The sequence below is a fragment of the Thalassophryne amazonica genome, chromosome 3, assembly GCF_902500255.1.
Source record: "Thalassophryne amazonica chromosome 3, fThaAma1.1, whole genome shotgun sequence".
Taxonomy (NCBI): Eukaryota; Metazoa; Chordata; class Actinopteri; order Batrachoidiformes; family Batrachoididae; genus Thalassophryne; species Thalassophryne amazonica.
In genome coordinates this window covers 77297389-77313932 of record NC_047105.1, presented here as the reverse complement: position 1 = coordinate 77313932, position 16544 = coordinate 77297389, and the positions used below count along the sequence as shown (strand labels likewise).

At 40.3% G+C, this 16544-nt stretch overlaps 1 protein-coding gene across 1 annotated transcript in view; it reads left to right on the top strand.

Moving 5' to 3' along the window:
• Positions 1-7295: 7295 nt before the first annotated feature.
• The window catches only part of LOC117507111 (bile acid-CoA:amino acid N-acyltransferase-like), a 73974-nt gene continuing 64725 nt past the window's right edge, over positions 7296-16544 (top strand). Inside the window, exon 1 of the mRNA XM_034166881.1 lies at positions 7296-7394. Within this exon, the coding sequence (XP_034022772.1) occupies positions 7349-7394 (46 nt within the window). The 5' untranslated portion in view covers positions 7296-7348. The remainder of the gene's footprint in view (positions 7395-16544) is intronic.

The following is a 16544-nucleotide window of genomic DNA, read 5'->3' as shown; positions in this document are numbered from 1 at the left end:
TTAGATGGCGAGAAGGCTTTTGATTCGGTCAGTTGGCAATTCCTGTATCAAACTATGGGTCGTTTTGGTTTTTCTGAAAAATTTACTCAGGTTATTAAAGCCTTATATACATCCCCAACAGCAATGATAAAAGTAAATGGTGGCCTATCAAGTCCAACAAAACTCCAAAGAGGCTGCCGTCAAGGGTGCCCTTTAAGTCCATTTCTATTCACTTTGTTTATTGAACCCTTAGCCCAGATGATAAGACAGGAAAAAGAATTGAAAGGTGTAAATATTAAAGGTACAGAACATAAAATTTGCTTGTACGCTGATGATGTACTAGTAACACTCTTAAACCCAGGAAATAGCATACCTCTGCTTATGAATGCCCTTAAAATGTTCGGATCTCTTTCAGGATACTCTCTTAATGTGAATGAAACCCAAGCTCTTTTGTTCAATTATAATTCCACTCAAGAGCTAGTTAAAAAATATGATTTCAACTGGAACCTATCATATATTCAATACTTGGGGGTAACCATACCAAAGGACCTCCCTTCCCTTTTCATACTTAACTACAAAAATATTACAAAGAAAATCAATAAGGACCTAGACAGATGGGCCTTGCTCTCACTAGACATTGGAGAAAGAATTACATCGATAAAAATGGTAATCTTACCTAAATTGTTGTACCTATTTAATGCATTACCTGTGGAAATCCCTCAGAGCCAATTCAGAGAATGGGACAAATGTATATCTAGGTTTGTGTGGAACTCAAAGAAGCCACGAATAAAATATGCTATTCTCCAATTACCAAGGGACAGCGGAGGTTTGGCTTTACCTTGTCTTAGGCATTATTATATCAGTTGAGGCCGCTTGTCCTCTGGTGTGATGAGTCCTATGTGGCGAGGTGGAAGGGTTTGGAGCTTTCCCTGACTGAAGTGCCATTACAGTCAGTACTAGGCTGTGCACATTGTGCTAAAACAACTATACAGCTAGGAAATTTTTGCTTGTGTTCATCTATTAAATATGGCTGCAAGTTGTAAAGATGTTTCATCTCCAAAGACAAGTTAAAATCCTGGGATGGCCACTGTGTGACCCACACTTGGCACCAGCAGTCCATGATTTTAGATTTAAACAATGGTCCCAATTAGGTTTAAGAGTCCTTAGCAGTATCATTTCTAAAGGCCAGATGGACAGTTTCCAGAATCTTTCACTCAGATTTGGTCTTGGTAAACATGACTTTTTCAGATATCTCCAACTACGCCATTATTTTGTTAAGGAAATACAGTGTGTCTCATCTGGAAATCCCTCCAACCTAGTTCAGGTCTTTGTTGATATCTACAAAGGGTGTAATAACAAAACAATTGTAGGAAGAATTTATAAGATTCTTAATTCAACTACACTCAACAAAAATATAAACGCAACACTTTTGGTTTTGCTCCCATTTTGTATGAGATGAACTCAAAGATCTAAAACTTTTTCCACATACACAATATCACCATTTCTCTCAAATATTGTTCACAAACCAGTCTAAATCTGTGATAGTGACCACTTCTCCTTTGCTGAGATAATCCATCCCACCTCACAGGTGTGCCATACCAAGATGCTGATTCGACACCATGATTAGTGCACAGGTGTGCATTAGACTGCCCACAATAAAAGGCCACTCTGAAAGGTGCAGTTTTATCACACAGCACAATGCCACAGATGTCACAAGATTTGAGGGAGCGTGCAATTGGCATGCTGACAGCAGGAATGTCAACCAGAGCTGTTGCTCATGTATTGAATGTTCATTTCTCTACCATAAGCCGTCTCCAAGGGCGTTTCAGAGAATTCGGCAGTACATCCAACCAGCCTCACAACCGCAGACCACGAGTAACCACACCAGCCCAGGACCTCCACATCCAGCATGTTCACCTCCAAGATCGTCTGAGACCAGCCACTCGGACAGCTGCTGGAACAATCGGTTTGCATAACCAAAGAATTTCTGCACAAACTGTCAGAAACCGTCTCAGGGAAGCTCATCTGCATGCTCGTCGTCCTCATCGGGGTCTCGACCTGACTCCAGTTCGTCGTCGTAACCGACTTGAGTGGGCAAATGCTCACATTCGCTGGCGTTTGGCACGTTGGAGAGGTGTTCTCTTCACGGATGATGCGAAGGAGATGTGTTGCACTGCATGAGGCAAATGGTGGTCACACCAGATACTGACTGGTATCCCCCCCAATAAAACAAAAAGGCACCTTTCAGAGTGGCCTTTTATTGTGGGCAGTTTAAGGCACACCTGTGCACTAATGATGGTGTCTAATCAGCATCTTGATATGGCACACCTGTGAGGTGGGATGGATTATCTCAGCAAAGGAGAAGTGCTCACTATCACAGATTTCGACTGGTTTGTGAACAGTATTTGATGGAAATGGTGATATTGTGTATGTGGAAAAAGTTTTAGATCTTTGAGTTCATCTCATACAAAATGGGAGCAAAACCAAAAGTGTTGTGTTTATATTTTTGTTGAGTATAATAACGAAATGTATCTTCATGTGAAAAAACAATGGGATAAAGATTTGAAAGTTGAAATACCAGAAGAACTCTGGTTGGAGGGATGGAAGTCTCAAAATTGTACAACAAACTCGCCTATCTGGAGAGACTTCTGCTGGAAAAGTTTAGTTCGTTTTTTCATTACTCCTATTAGGAAATCAAAAGTCATGGGAATTCAGTTCTCTTGCTGGAGGGAATGTGGATCTATCGAAGCAGATCAAGTTCATATATTTTGGTCATGCCCTGCCATCGTTCGTTTTTGGAAGGAGGTAATAAGTATGATTCACTCAGTACTGGGTATTCATTTGGACCTGTCATTTTGCTCATTGTTCCTCTGTGTCTCTCCAAAAGGATTAGGTCAAATGGACTTGTACCTACTAAGGATTATTCTTGTTGCGGCAAAGAGAAAGCCATCACTAAGTGTTGGCTTAAAAAAGTCATTCCTTCAATGTCTCTCCTAATACAAATTGTGACACACATAAGAACAATGGAACTTATAACATTCCGCCTTCACCTACAACAACACAAAGAAAAGTACTGGAAAAGATGGGACTGTTTTGTACAATCCATGGACACTGACAATGTTGACGAACTGTAAAAAATATCTTCTTTTTGTTTGTACTCCTGTGCCTGCCCACGTTTGTTGTTTATGTATGCCATAAAACTTCTTTAAAAAAAAAAGTAAAAAAAAAAAAAAAGATTATGTCTCTCACATGCACCTAAGATGAAAATTTCAGACCCCTCCATGATTGCTAAGTGGGAGAACTTGCAAAATCGCAGGGTGTTCAAATACTTATTTCCCTCACTGTTGGTGAACCCTGTTAATTCGCACATGCGTAAGTCATGACTCACCTTTACTCCCGATCAAGCTGTGGACCCTGAAAATTTACACTACCTGTAAAAGTCCATTTTGATTTGACCATTTTTGGGAGGGATCATCAGTGCGGGTTATCATTTCTTCTTCCTCCTCAGGCTGCTGCAGGTCAGCGGTGAGGGCAGATGATTCTTTGTGGAAGATTCCACGTGTGTCAGGCGCGTTTGTGGCATGTATAAATTCATCATTTCCACATAAAAAGATGGGGGACCGATCAGAGCGCGGCAGCACATCAGAGTCTGACATATTTGCTGCTGTGCCTACATCATTTCAGAGCCTCAGTAGCGACTCACCAATTATTGCCTCGTTTTTGCTTAAAACGGCCTCATTTCTACTTAAAACTGACTTTTGAATTATTTAAGAGGTTTTACATTTGTCATCTGATGGTTAATAATCACATGAAGGCACACTGAAGGAAGGGTGGACCAATTTTTAGAGGGGACCTTTTGGTCAGCAACACTGGCAGTAAGGCTCTAAAGAGTCACATCCAAAAACTTTGAATCTTCAGGAATCATCTGCACCGATGAAGCCCTCATCGCTGACCTGCAGCAGCTGGAGAAGGAAAAAAAAGATTCCGAACCCACTCCAGATGAAGAAATCATCAGCATCCAGGCAGAAATCATGCTTCAAATCGTCAATGGCAAGGGAAGCTGATTTTAGTTTTTTTGGTCAACTTCATTAACTCACGGTTTCAGATAACTTGTGGTCCGATTTTGTGGACCCCAACTTGTGTGAGTTAACGGGGCTCACCGATATCTTAGCCTGCTGCTGCTCATGACAGAATGTGTTTATTACAGAACTGCGCATGAGCAGAGGAGGGACGCTACTCTCCACAAGTGGACCCACAGTGTGACATCAGTGTTGCCACAGTTACTTTTTTTTTCAGTTTTGGCATGAATTCTGGATTGAACATTTGATAGTGATTTTGTGTATGTGTATGGTGCTTTTTCATATTAGATTGTTTTTATTATGTCTGATTTTAGACTTTTAATTGGGTCTTATTTTCACTGTTAATATTGTCTTATTATTGTCATTGTGTACCTTGTCTTTTGTGTGCTCCTGCTGCAACACTAATTTCCCTTTACGGGACAATAAAGAAATTCTGATTCTGATACTTTGAAAACGTAATCCAATTACTGATTACTTCCTGAAAAAGTAACTTAGTTACTTTACCGATTACTCAGTTTTAAAAGTAACTAAGTTAGATTACTAGTTACTTTATTAGTTACTTTCAGCAGCTGCCAACAACACCCCCCACCCGCCACCTCAATATGAAAATGATAACCAGTTTTGCCAGTACTCTTTATATTTTTATATGAGTACTTTATACTCACCCTTTCTTGACTTCAATAAACATAAATGCTTGTTTTATAAACAAAATAAAGACATCTTTCTTGAGCTCATATCTAACTGTTGACAGCATTGTAACAGTAAAACTTATCATTTCTATCCAACATTGTTTATAAATGTAACTATTAAATTCTTACTAACATTTTTCTAAAATTTAAATTCTTTCTAAACATTTTAGTTGTTGAAATTCTTCTTCTTATTATTATTATTATTATTATTATTTATTATTGTCATCATCACAAGTAGTATTAGTAATAGTAATGGTATGAAAAAATTTCTTCAAAAGTGGACCTTTAATCTAGGGGTGTTGTGGGGATAATATTTATTTACACAGAAAACACGACCAGATTGACAGGTAACAAAGTTTTATCAGCGTTTTTTTACGTCATGCCATCCTCAGAAAGAGGCGCATTTGGGTGGAAAAAAAGAGTAGTTAGTATTTATTGCTAACGCATCGCGGATCGGACACAGAGCGGATCAGAGATTTAAAGGAAAAAAGCGTAAACATGTCTTTGTAAAACAATAGCTAGAGTGCTTTGAGAGACAATTGTTTTTCAACTAGGAGCTACTGCACAGTGGAGGAAAAGCACACAGCTTACTGAAAGTGGGCGAAATGGTAAATAGACTACATTTATATAGCGCTTTTCCATCTGCATCAGACGCTCAACACATCAATGCCTCACATTCATCCCGATGTCAGGCTGCTGCCATGCAAGGCTCCCACTACACACCATAAAATACTGTCATTTACTCACTGATATAACTTTGGTGTCATTAGGAGTCCACAGTTCGAACAACATGCACTGCTCAGGTTCAACTCTGGCTCGGATTTTTCTTCTCCTAAAGTGGATTAGAACTCTTTGTGGTACACAGTGCCAACTACTCTACAGGTGGGATGTAGCAGTCAATATGTGACACATATTTCAAAATGCAGCTGGGTCTTTTCGATCAGACGCGCGGCGTCGTGACATGTTAATCATCTGGGGTGGCATATGGGGTGTCCAGTCAGACTTCAGGGGGGTCCAGTGCCACCCTGGCCTCCTCTCTATCTCCACCTTTGACACCAGCGTGTCTGAAACTGACTCTAAGTCTGACTCTCTACCAGTTAAAGCAGGGGTGGCCAAGTTCGGTCCTCGAGAGCCACCTTCCTGACACTCTTAGTTGTCTCCCTGCTCCATGAGCCTTTCATTGGATTCAGGTGTGTTGGAGCAGGGAGGCAACTAAGAGTGTCAGGAAGGTGGCTCTCGAGGACCGAACTTGGCCACGCCTGAGTTAAAGGGAATAATGTTATTATTAACCAGATGACAAAGTAAAACCTTTTAAATCATTCTAAAGTCAGTTTTAAGCAGAAACGAGGCCATAATTTGTTAATCACTGCTAACGCTCTGATATGACGCATGCACAGTGAAGGCAGGCGGACTGATCAGACTGCGATACCGGACATGCGCATGCACAGACTAGTGTAGAGGATCACTCAGACTATGGGGGTGCTGAGACCCTGACCCTGGTCGTAGAAAACCAATGGATGATGTCACGCAGGCTGTGTCCAGGATATATCAGGGGTTGGTAAGGTTAGACCTTGTGATTTGGCACAATATAAATGAAAATAAATTGAAATTGAAATATATGCAGTCTATGGCTCCTACACATAGGGTTAGGGTGGGTATAGTCAAATTCTGGAACGGGGGTTCCACCCCATCAAAGCCACCGATGCTAGTGTCAACTTTCATTTCCATAACAGAATGCAACTCCATTTTGAGGAAAATATCAGCGGCTGGAAAGACTCTGAGTACAAATCAGATGAGAAATACGTTATTGTTTAATGAAACGTTCACAGTATAACCGGATGGGCTCGCTGTGAAGCATTATGGGAAACGAATACTTCAAAAGTCCCCGGAGAGACTTGGTCATGGCAGCTTTGAAAATGCAGAAGCTTCTCCAAAGAACTTAAGCCGGTAAGAATCCCCAATAACTCGTAAAAAGTAAGTCCCTTCGGCTGCTCCCTTGTTTGCACTTGGGGTCGCCAAAGCAAATCCAAGGTGGATCTGCATGTTTGAATTGGCACAAGTTTTACGCCGGATGCCCTTCCTGACGCAACTCCACATTACATGGAGAAATGTGGCAGGGGTGGGATTTGAACCCGGAACCTTCTGAACTGAAACCAAACGCATTAACCACTTGGCCACCACCCCTGCCGGATATCCCCAATAACTCGTACGTTAACAAAAAAAAGTTTTTTTTTTTTTAATTCTTCTTCTTATTATTATTTGTTGCGAGAACATAGGCTGAAAAATTACCAGAAACTTCTTGGTGGATCCGGACAGAACGTCAGATCTGTGCGGAGAAACAGCTGAGAGGAAACTAAAAATAAATCAGCATGTGTTAATCATATCTGCGCTGTGAAGTCCAAACAAATTCCACAGTGTTATTGCCGTCCAACAGAACCTGTGTGTAATAACTGGATCCTTTTAAAATGTAACGGCAGCTAGTTTCATATTTATATTTTGTGCAGGCTGGTGTTTGACGTTAAGTCTACTTTTGTCTTGTTGGAGATTAACCACGTGAGACTGACACAGGTTGGACACAGAGACGCCAGCACAGAAGACATCATGATCCCATTCTTCAGGAGGATGAAATGTTTGCACCCTGCAGTGGGTAAGAAGTAGATTTTAGTTTGTATTTTGTGTTTCGTTCTGAAATATGCAACATGCATTCTGCATGACAAAAATCCACTGCTGTACTTACATTTGCAGGGATAATTGAAACAATGTTTTATATATTTATCCAGAAAAAAAAAATAATTATAGCATTGATTTTACATAAATTGTTCATACCTTCAGTTACTGCATTAAGATCAGATTTTAATGCTTCTTTCTGCTGTAGTTATTGTTGATCAGATCAGTGGTTTCATAGCAGCGTTGTTGTAAGAGCAAATGTTCAGGAACTCTTTGTAAAATCTGTCCTGGATTATGGTGCTCAGACCTTAGAATGTATATATGAGACACAGTGTTCATGTAAGAGTTAGCGAATTTGTCGATCTAAAATATTTTGATTTGAAACTGCTGTATTGAATGAATAATTGCAAAAGAAATTTAGACAGGTTTTTTCTTTTGAACCATTACCTTTGCCTGATCCCAAATTTACATCACAAGCAATGTGTTTGTTGTTTAAGATTAATCATTTTCACACACACTCACACACACACACTCTTTCCACATTTTGTTATGTTACAGCCCAATTCCAAAATGGAGAAAAAAAAATTTCCCCTCAAAATTCTACACACAACACCCCATAATGACAACATGAAAAAAAGCTTTGAAATTTTTGCAAATTTATTGAAATTAAAAAACTAAGAAATCCCATGTACATAAGTATTCACACTCGCTCAATACTGTGTTGATGCACCTTTGGCAGCAATTATCCTCAATTCCTCAAGAATATGATGCTACAAGCTTAGCACACCTATCTTTGGCCAGTTTTACCAATTCCTCTTTGCAGCACCTCTCAAGCCACGTCAGGTTGGATGGAGAGTGTCAGTGCACAGCTGTTGTCAGATCTCTCCAGAGATGTTCACTCATGTTCAGGTCTGGGTTCTGGCTGGTCCACTCAAGGACATTCTCAGAGTTGTCCTGAAGCCACTCCTTTGATATCTTGGCTGTATATCAGTGCCCTGCTGAAAGATGAACCATTGCCCCAGTCTGAGGTCAAGAGCACTCTGGAGCATCCAGGATGTCTCTGTACATTGCTGCATTCATCTTTCCCTCAGTCCGGACTAGTCTCCCAGTTACTTTCGCTGCAAAACATTCCCACAGCATGAGGCTGCCACCACCATGCTTCACTGAAGGGATGGTGGCTGGTTTCTGCCAAACATGATGCCTGGCACTCCAAAGAGTTCAATCTTTGTCTCATCAGACCAGAGAATTTTGTTTCTCATGGTCTGAGAGTCCTTCAGATGCCTTTTGGTAAATTCCAGGTGGGCTGCCATGTGGTTTTTACTAAGGAGTGACTTCGATCTGACCACTCAACCGTACAGGCCTGATTGGTGGATTGCTGCAGAGATGGTTGTCCTTCTGGAAGGTTGTGGCTCAAGTGAAGCGCTGTGAATACTTTCCATATGCACCGTACCTGATTGACAGATGAGAAGGTTTTATGTGTGCTTTCTTTTTTTACTCGCTGCAGGTGTGTGGTTGTTCTTGATTTTTAGTTGCTGTTTTAGCCTCACTAACAGAGTCAGAGGGCGTGCATAGACTTTGTAAGAAAACAAAAGTATAAATGTGTTTGTAAGACTCACCGCAGATGTGCTGCTCTTATTTGTTACGTTGCCACTCTGTGAGACAACGACACTGTTGTGGGCATGCCCTGGTCATCCCTTTTGGTTCTGTTTTGGGGATTTGTGGGTTCCTCTTGTTTGGTATATCTGCTTTGCTCAGTGACCTGAACATTGACTGGACTATGAATTGTCCAATGAAATCTAGACTGATGACACTGGCAACGGCATATGGTCTGACACAAATGATATCTGAACCGACCAGAGTGAGTCTCAAAATTGATGGAACTGAGGTGGCAACATGTATTGACCATATATTTACAAACAGACCAAATCTCTGTTTGAATGCCTCTTCTACATCTGTAGGATTTACTGATCACAACCTAATAGGCATTGTCAGGAGAACAAAAGTTCCCAAAGCTGGTCCTAAAATTATAAGGAAGAGATTTTTTAAATATTTTAATCTTGACAAGTATGTGGATGAAATCATACATGTAAATTGGTCTGAAGTAATGACTGAAAAAGATCCAGAGAAAGCTTTTCAAATATTTGACGGTCTATTAACAAAAATTGTCAACAAATATGCACCTATTAAGAAATGTATTGTATCCAACTCAAACAGTCCATGGCTGTATGTCAATTTGAAAGCACAAATGAAGGAAAGAGATAAAGCCAAGCAGACTGCAATAATATCTGGAAGGGAGTTTGACTGGAAAGTATATCGTAAACTTAGAAACTTTGTGGTGAAAGAAAACAAGAAAAAGAAAAGATTATACTATTATGAGAAATTTAAAACTTTTACGGACAGTAAACAGTTATGGAGAAGTCTCAATTCCCTCCTGTATGGTAATACATCAACTCCACGGGTCTTGGAAACAAATGAGGGATTTTTAACTAAATCTGACGAAATTGCAAATGATTTAAATAATTATTTTATAGAAAAGATAGACGCATTCAGAAATAAGTTAAAATCAAAAAATGAAAATCAGTCATTTGGGATCATAAAAGAAAATATGAAATCAAAAAAGTGTAATTTTTGCCTTAAGGTTCTAAGTATAAATGAAGTTGAACAATATTTGAAGACACTAAAAGACAAACCTCCAGGAGTAGATGAACTAGATGGGCGCCTCCTAAAACCTGTAGCCTCAATAATTGCACCAGCCATAACCCATATAATTAATCAATGTTTTAATGAGAATAAATTTTTGTCGGCTTGGAAAATATCAAAAATCATAGCATTGCCAAAAAATAAAAAAGTGTCATTTTCTGCAATGAATAGCAGACCTATCAGTTTACTTCTGGTATTGAGTAAATTAATGGAAAAAATTATGTATGATCAGATTAACGCTTATTTTAGAGAGAATAATTTAATAACAAATTATCAGCATGCTTATAGAGAAAAGCATTCAACAGCGACTGCACTGACCCAAGTGACTGATGACTGGTTATGGGAAATAGACAAAGGTAACATTATTGGGACAGTATTATTAGACTTCTCCGCTGCTTTTGATCTCATTGATCACAAAATTCTTCTAAAAAAACTTGAATGTTATGGCTTCTCCAAATCTGCTGTGCAGTTTATTAGTGATTATTTATGTGACAGAAAACAATTACTGTATTATAATGGATGTTTTTCAAATGTTTTAACTGTGAAACATGGTGTGCCACAGGGCATTTGTCTTGGTCCGCTTTTATATTCTATCTTCACAAATGATCTACCATTAGTGCTTGATACAGCAAGCATTTCAATGTTTGCAGATGACACAACAGTCTATATGGCTGGGAAATCAATTGAGGAAGTTAAAACAAAACTTGAGCAGGAAATTAAAAAGATTGAAAATTGGATTGAAGACAACAAACTCATTCTGAATGTAGGAAAAACAGTAAGCATTGTTATTGGAACTAAACATTCCTTAAGAGCCGAACCACAACTAAATCTTGTAATGAAAAATACAGTTGTTAAACAAGTGGAAGAAGTCAAACTCCTTGGAGTCTGTATTGACAGGCAACTGTCCTGGGACAAACAAATAAATAATGTAGTCTCTAAAATGGGATGGACTTTGGCAGTGATAAAAAGATGTTCAAGATATTTAACTAAACCAGTGATACCATATGTCATTCAAAGTTTGGTGTTGTCTCAGTTGGATTATTGTGCAGTTGTCTGGTCAAATACTTCAGTAAATAATGTAAAAAAAAATTACAGCTTGTGCAAAATAAAGCTGCACGTGTGGTGTTAAAATGTGGCTTTAGGACGAGTGTGGATACAATGCATAAGTGCCTCTCTTGGCTTTTGGTGAGGGACAGGTGGCTATATGCAAAAGCAAACTTTTTAAGAAATATTATTACAACTCAGATACCATCTGTCCTTTACCAACAACTGCCTTTTAGTAAGGATACTCATTTTTATCCAACCAGGCATGCCAAAGGACTGTGTTTCATTTTGCCTAAATGTAAAACAAACCAGAGTCAACGGACAGTGACGTTTCGAGCCATGAGAGAATGGAATCATTTACCACTAAAGTTAAGGGAATTGAGCAGTGGACTGGGTTTTAAAAATGAACTTAAAAAGTATTATCTGAGGCAAATGGTTGAAGTATTGTGATGTATGATGAATTGATTATGAATTCATTTATTCTGAATGTATTATGAATTTTCATTATGATTTACAGGCCTTAATGGAAATCTATTATGTTATTGTACTGAAACTGTGATTAAAACATGAATGGACCCCAGGAAGAGTAGCTGATGCAGTTATACTGCAGATGCTAATGGGGATCCAAACAAATAAACAAATAAACAAATGTATTATTCTGTGTTCCTGGTGTTTTTTCTCATGTATTGCATTTTCGGTTTAGTCATTTATTGCTTTTCTTTGTCATTAGTTTCCTTCTTGGTTATCTTTTATTTTATTAGTCATGTATGTATTGGTTTAGCTTTTCACATTCTTTACATTATGCTTAGTCACAGGTTTTGCTTATTGTTTATCCTCAGTGTTTAGTATCTGATTTTGTTCCGTTTGTGATTTATTTCTTATTCGTAATTTTGTATTGTAGCAGGGGTGGTGGCCAAGTGGTTAATGCGCTTGGTTTCAGTGCAGAAGGTGCCGGGTTCAAATCCTACCCCTGCCACATTTCTCCATGTAATGTGGAGTTGCATCAGGAAGGGCATCCGGCGTAAAACCTGTGCCAATTCAACATGCAGATCCACCTTGGATTTGCTGACTCTGAGTGCAAACAAGGGAGCAGCCGAAGGGACTTACTTACTTACTTACTAGTAATTTTGTATTGTCATTGCATTTATTTCTATATTTTATTCAGTATCAGTTCTGTTCCAGTTTTGTTTTTATTATTATTATTATCTCCTGGTTTTCCACTTTGCTTAGTCACGTTATCTCTTAGTTTTTCCCCTTTCGTTTTGCTCACTTTTATTATTGGGTGCTTTAAGCATGTTTCATTTTTCTCCGTTAATTTTCCAGTCACTTAGTTCTTTTGGTTTGTTTGCATTGCGTTTTCCTTCCTCACTCTCTTGCACCTGTTCCTCATCTGTCAGCCACGCCCCCCCCCCCCCTTTCCAGATCTTTCGTCCTCACGTGCACCTTGTTTTCCTGTCACCGTCTTCCTTATTTAAACTGTATCTGTTCCCTCCCTCATTGCTCATTTGCTGATGATGTACATCACCTACCAGCACTTTGTCTCGTTCTGTTTTTGCTCTAACCGTGTTTTGTTTGTTTTTAATTTATGCTGTTTTTGAGTCAGAGGCACTGCGGGTGTATGATCGCCAAACTCTGCTGGATCTCCAGCCCCCGGTTCGTGGTGCGGTGTGGTTATCGGCGGGTGGACAGAACTTTCCGCCCCCATTTTTATCGGAGGTGCCGGCTTTTCTGTGCCGTGTTCCTGCGCTGCCTTTCGGCCGAAAGCGCAATCGTCGCCGCAGGGCCGAAAGCGCAATCGTCGCCGCGGGAGACGAAGTGGACGTCCGGTGAAGCTAAAGCTCTGTTTGGCCTGCTGTTTGGCTTCTGGACGAGCTGTGTACAGAATTCTGGCAGGATCTGTGCTGCCCTGGTGCCTTGTGGATCCGGTTAGAGCCTGTGTGGTGTCGCTGGTCGGCTCTTAGGACTGTCGGCCCGGCCGTCCACGTCTTCGCCGGATTGATGTGCGCCAGTGGCGCTCTCGGAACCTGGGCTTGCTTCGCCGGGTTCCGAACAGTGAGACTCATCCCCACTGAGGTCCTTACCCTGGGTCTCCTGAACATCAGATCACTGTCCTCGAAATCATTGTTGATTAATGATTTAATCATGGATCATCATTTAGATATGATTGGCTTGTGTGAAACCTGGCTCAAACCCACAACTCTCCTTCCTCTGAATGAGGCCTGTCCACCAGCGTACACATTTAGTCACGTCTCGTGGTGTGAAGCAAGGCGGGGGTGTGGCTTTTATTTACAAATCTAGGTTTTCTTTATTAGCTGTTGGGGGTCACAAATATAATTCGTTTGAGCATCTGACTCTCCGTTATGCCCACGATGCTAAGTACTGTCAGGGTCATAAAACGAGCTCAGCTATGTTATTTTGTCACTGTTTATAGGCCCCCTGGCCCATATTATGACTTCTTAGATGAATTTTGTGCGTTCATCTCTAGTTTGTCAACTAGTGCAGATAATATTTTGATTATTGGTGACTTTAACATTCATATAAATAAGCCCTCTGATCCCCTTAGCAAATCATTTATGCAAATTGTGGATGATTTAGGATTCCAGCAATGCATTCAGGACCCAACACACATTAGTGGAAATACCTTGGATCTGGTTCTTGCACGTGGGTTTGCTGTCACAAATATTGACGTTTTGCCTCTCGCATCTATAGTCTCTGACCATTCACTTATCAGGTTTACATTTACGCTGCCACGTTTAGTGGAACAACAACCTTGTCTACTACTGCAGCGTCATATTAAACCCTCAACTATGACTGAACTTGAGGCCAGACTACCTGATATTTTAGCTTTGAATCTGGAGAATGCTAAATCAGTGGACAGCTTCGCGGATAGTCTAAATTTAACGCTTAAACCTACACTTGATAAGATTACACCTCCTCTTTTAAGGTCACGCCCTCCTAAGGTACAGTCACCTTGGTTCAATGATTATTTGCGTGACCTCAGGCAGAAGGCTAGAGCTTTGGAACGGAAATGGCGTTATTCCAAATTAGAGGTGTTCCGCCTTGTGTGGTGGGATGCTATTTTAGATTATAAGCATGCACTACTTGCCACGAAGTGGACCTATTACTCGGATTTGATCAGTAAAAACAAACATAACTCAAAGTTTTTGTTTGACACGGTCGCATTTCTTATTCATGGGCAGCCACCTGTTAGTCATTCTCCCTTTTCAGCACAGGATTTCTTGGATTATTTTGAGAAGAAAATAGAAGATATTAGGCTGAGCATATCTCAGCACGCCTCGGTCCAGCCATTAAAACCTGCTATGGAGGTGGGTGCTACAACTGAGGCGTTACATAGATTCATAGAATTTAATAGTATTTCATTGGGCGTGCTGACGAAACTTGTGGCGTCTACAAAAAGCACAACCTGTTTATTTGATCCCATACCAACAAAATTGTTTAAGGACCTGTGGCCCACTCTTGGGCCGACTGTGCTGGAAATTATTAATCTGTCATTAACCTCTGGATCTGTTCAGAAATGTTTTAAATCAGCAGTGATTAAACCATTACTTAAGAAATCTAATCTTGACCCTAGTGTATTGAAAAATTACAGGCCAATATCAAATCTATCATTCTGTTCCAAAATTTTAGAAAAGGTGGTTTCACGGCAGCTCATAGACCACCTTACTGAGAATGATCTTTTTGAGCCGCTGCAGTCTGCTTTTAGGAAATATTCCACAGAGACAGCGCTCACTAAAGTTGTGAATGATCTTCTGCGACCAATGGACTCAGACACCACTACGGTTTTGGTGTTGTTAGATCTCAGTGCTGCATTTGATCATCATATTTTGCCCAATAGATTGGAGAATTTTTGGGGGATTACTGGAAGTGCCCCTGCCTGGTTGATGTCATATCTGTCCAGTCGTTCTCAATGTGTCTTGTATAATGGCACTACCTCTGACCTTGCTGACATGAGATTTGGGGTTCCACAGGGATCTGTTTTAGGCCCCTTGCTTTTCTCCCTGTATGTGGCACCCCTTGGGCGTATACTGCGGAGTTTTGGGATTGCCTTTCATTGTTATGCTAATGATACTCAGTTGTACATGCCGATAACTGCGGGAAATCTCACTCCCATAAAATCCCTGGAGGACTGTATTCTATCAGTGAAAAGTTGGATGTCTAGTAACTTCCTACTTTTAAACTTTGATAAGACTGAAATGATGGTTCTTGGCCAGCGAGACATCGGCATCAGTTTGACCAGCTGGCGCTCAGCCTGGGTTCCTGTGTCATACATCATACGGGCAAAATGAGGAACCTTGGGGTAATTTTTGATCCCACGTTGTCTTTTGACCTCCACATCAGGGATGTTACTAGGACTGCTTTTTTCCATCTGAGAAATATAGCGAGGATCCGCCCCATCCTGTCCATGGCTGATGCTGAGACCCTGATTCATGCTTTTGTTTCTTCTAGACTAGATTATTGTAATGTTCTATTTTCAGGGTTACCACAGTCCAGCATTAGGGGTCTTCAGCTGGTTCAGAACGCTGCCACCAGACTTCTGACACGTAGCAGAAGGTCTGAACATATCACACCCATTTTGCAATCTTTGCACTGGCTCCCTGTCTCTGTGAGAGCAGATTTTAAGGTTTTGTTATTGACTTATAAGGTTGTTCATGGACTGGCGCCATCTTATCTGGGTGATCTGGTGGAACTCTATGTGCCGGCCCGGGCTTTGCGGTCTCAGGATGCGGGACTTCTCTGTGTTCCCTGGGTGAAGAAGAAGTCAGCAGGTCAAAGAGCCTTTTCGTATCGTGCACCCACCCTGTGGAACAGTCTTTCTGCGACCGTGAGGCGGTCTGAGTCTGTGGACATTTTTAAGTCAAGACTCAAAACCTATTTTTATTCTCTTTCTTATGGATTGTTTTTATTTTTTATTTGTTTTATTCTTTTACTTCTGTTTTTATTTATGTATTTGAATTTTTTTACTCATTTTTAATTATTTATTCAATTTTATGTTGACTTGTTTTATGTAAGACGCCTTGAGACGGCTTTTGCTGTGATTTGGCGCATTATAAGCTAATTAAATTAATTAATTACATCACTTGTCGATATGTCTTTACTTGCGGGGTCCTTGGTTATGCTTTATTTTCAGTCTTCTGTGGATGCTTGTGGTTTGCTGCTCTCTTGTGGTTTCTTTTGTTAGTGTACGTCCTTAACACTTTGATCAATAACATCTGTGGTCCATTTAGTCTGTATTTATGCCACTGTTTGTCTTTCCGTTGGGGGTCCACCACATGGTGTGTTTGGGTTTTCTTATGTCGTCTCCTGATCTTCCCATGTGTGCTGTTCCTATCACCTTCCCCACGGGCTGTGAGTTTATCAGTTTTGC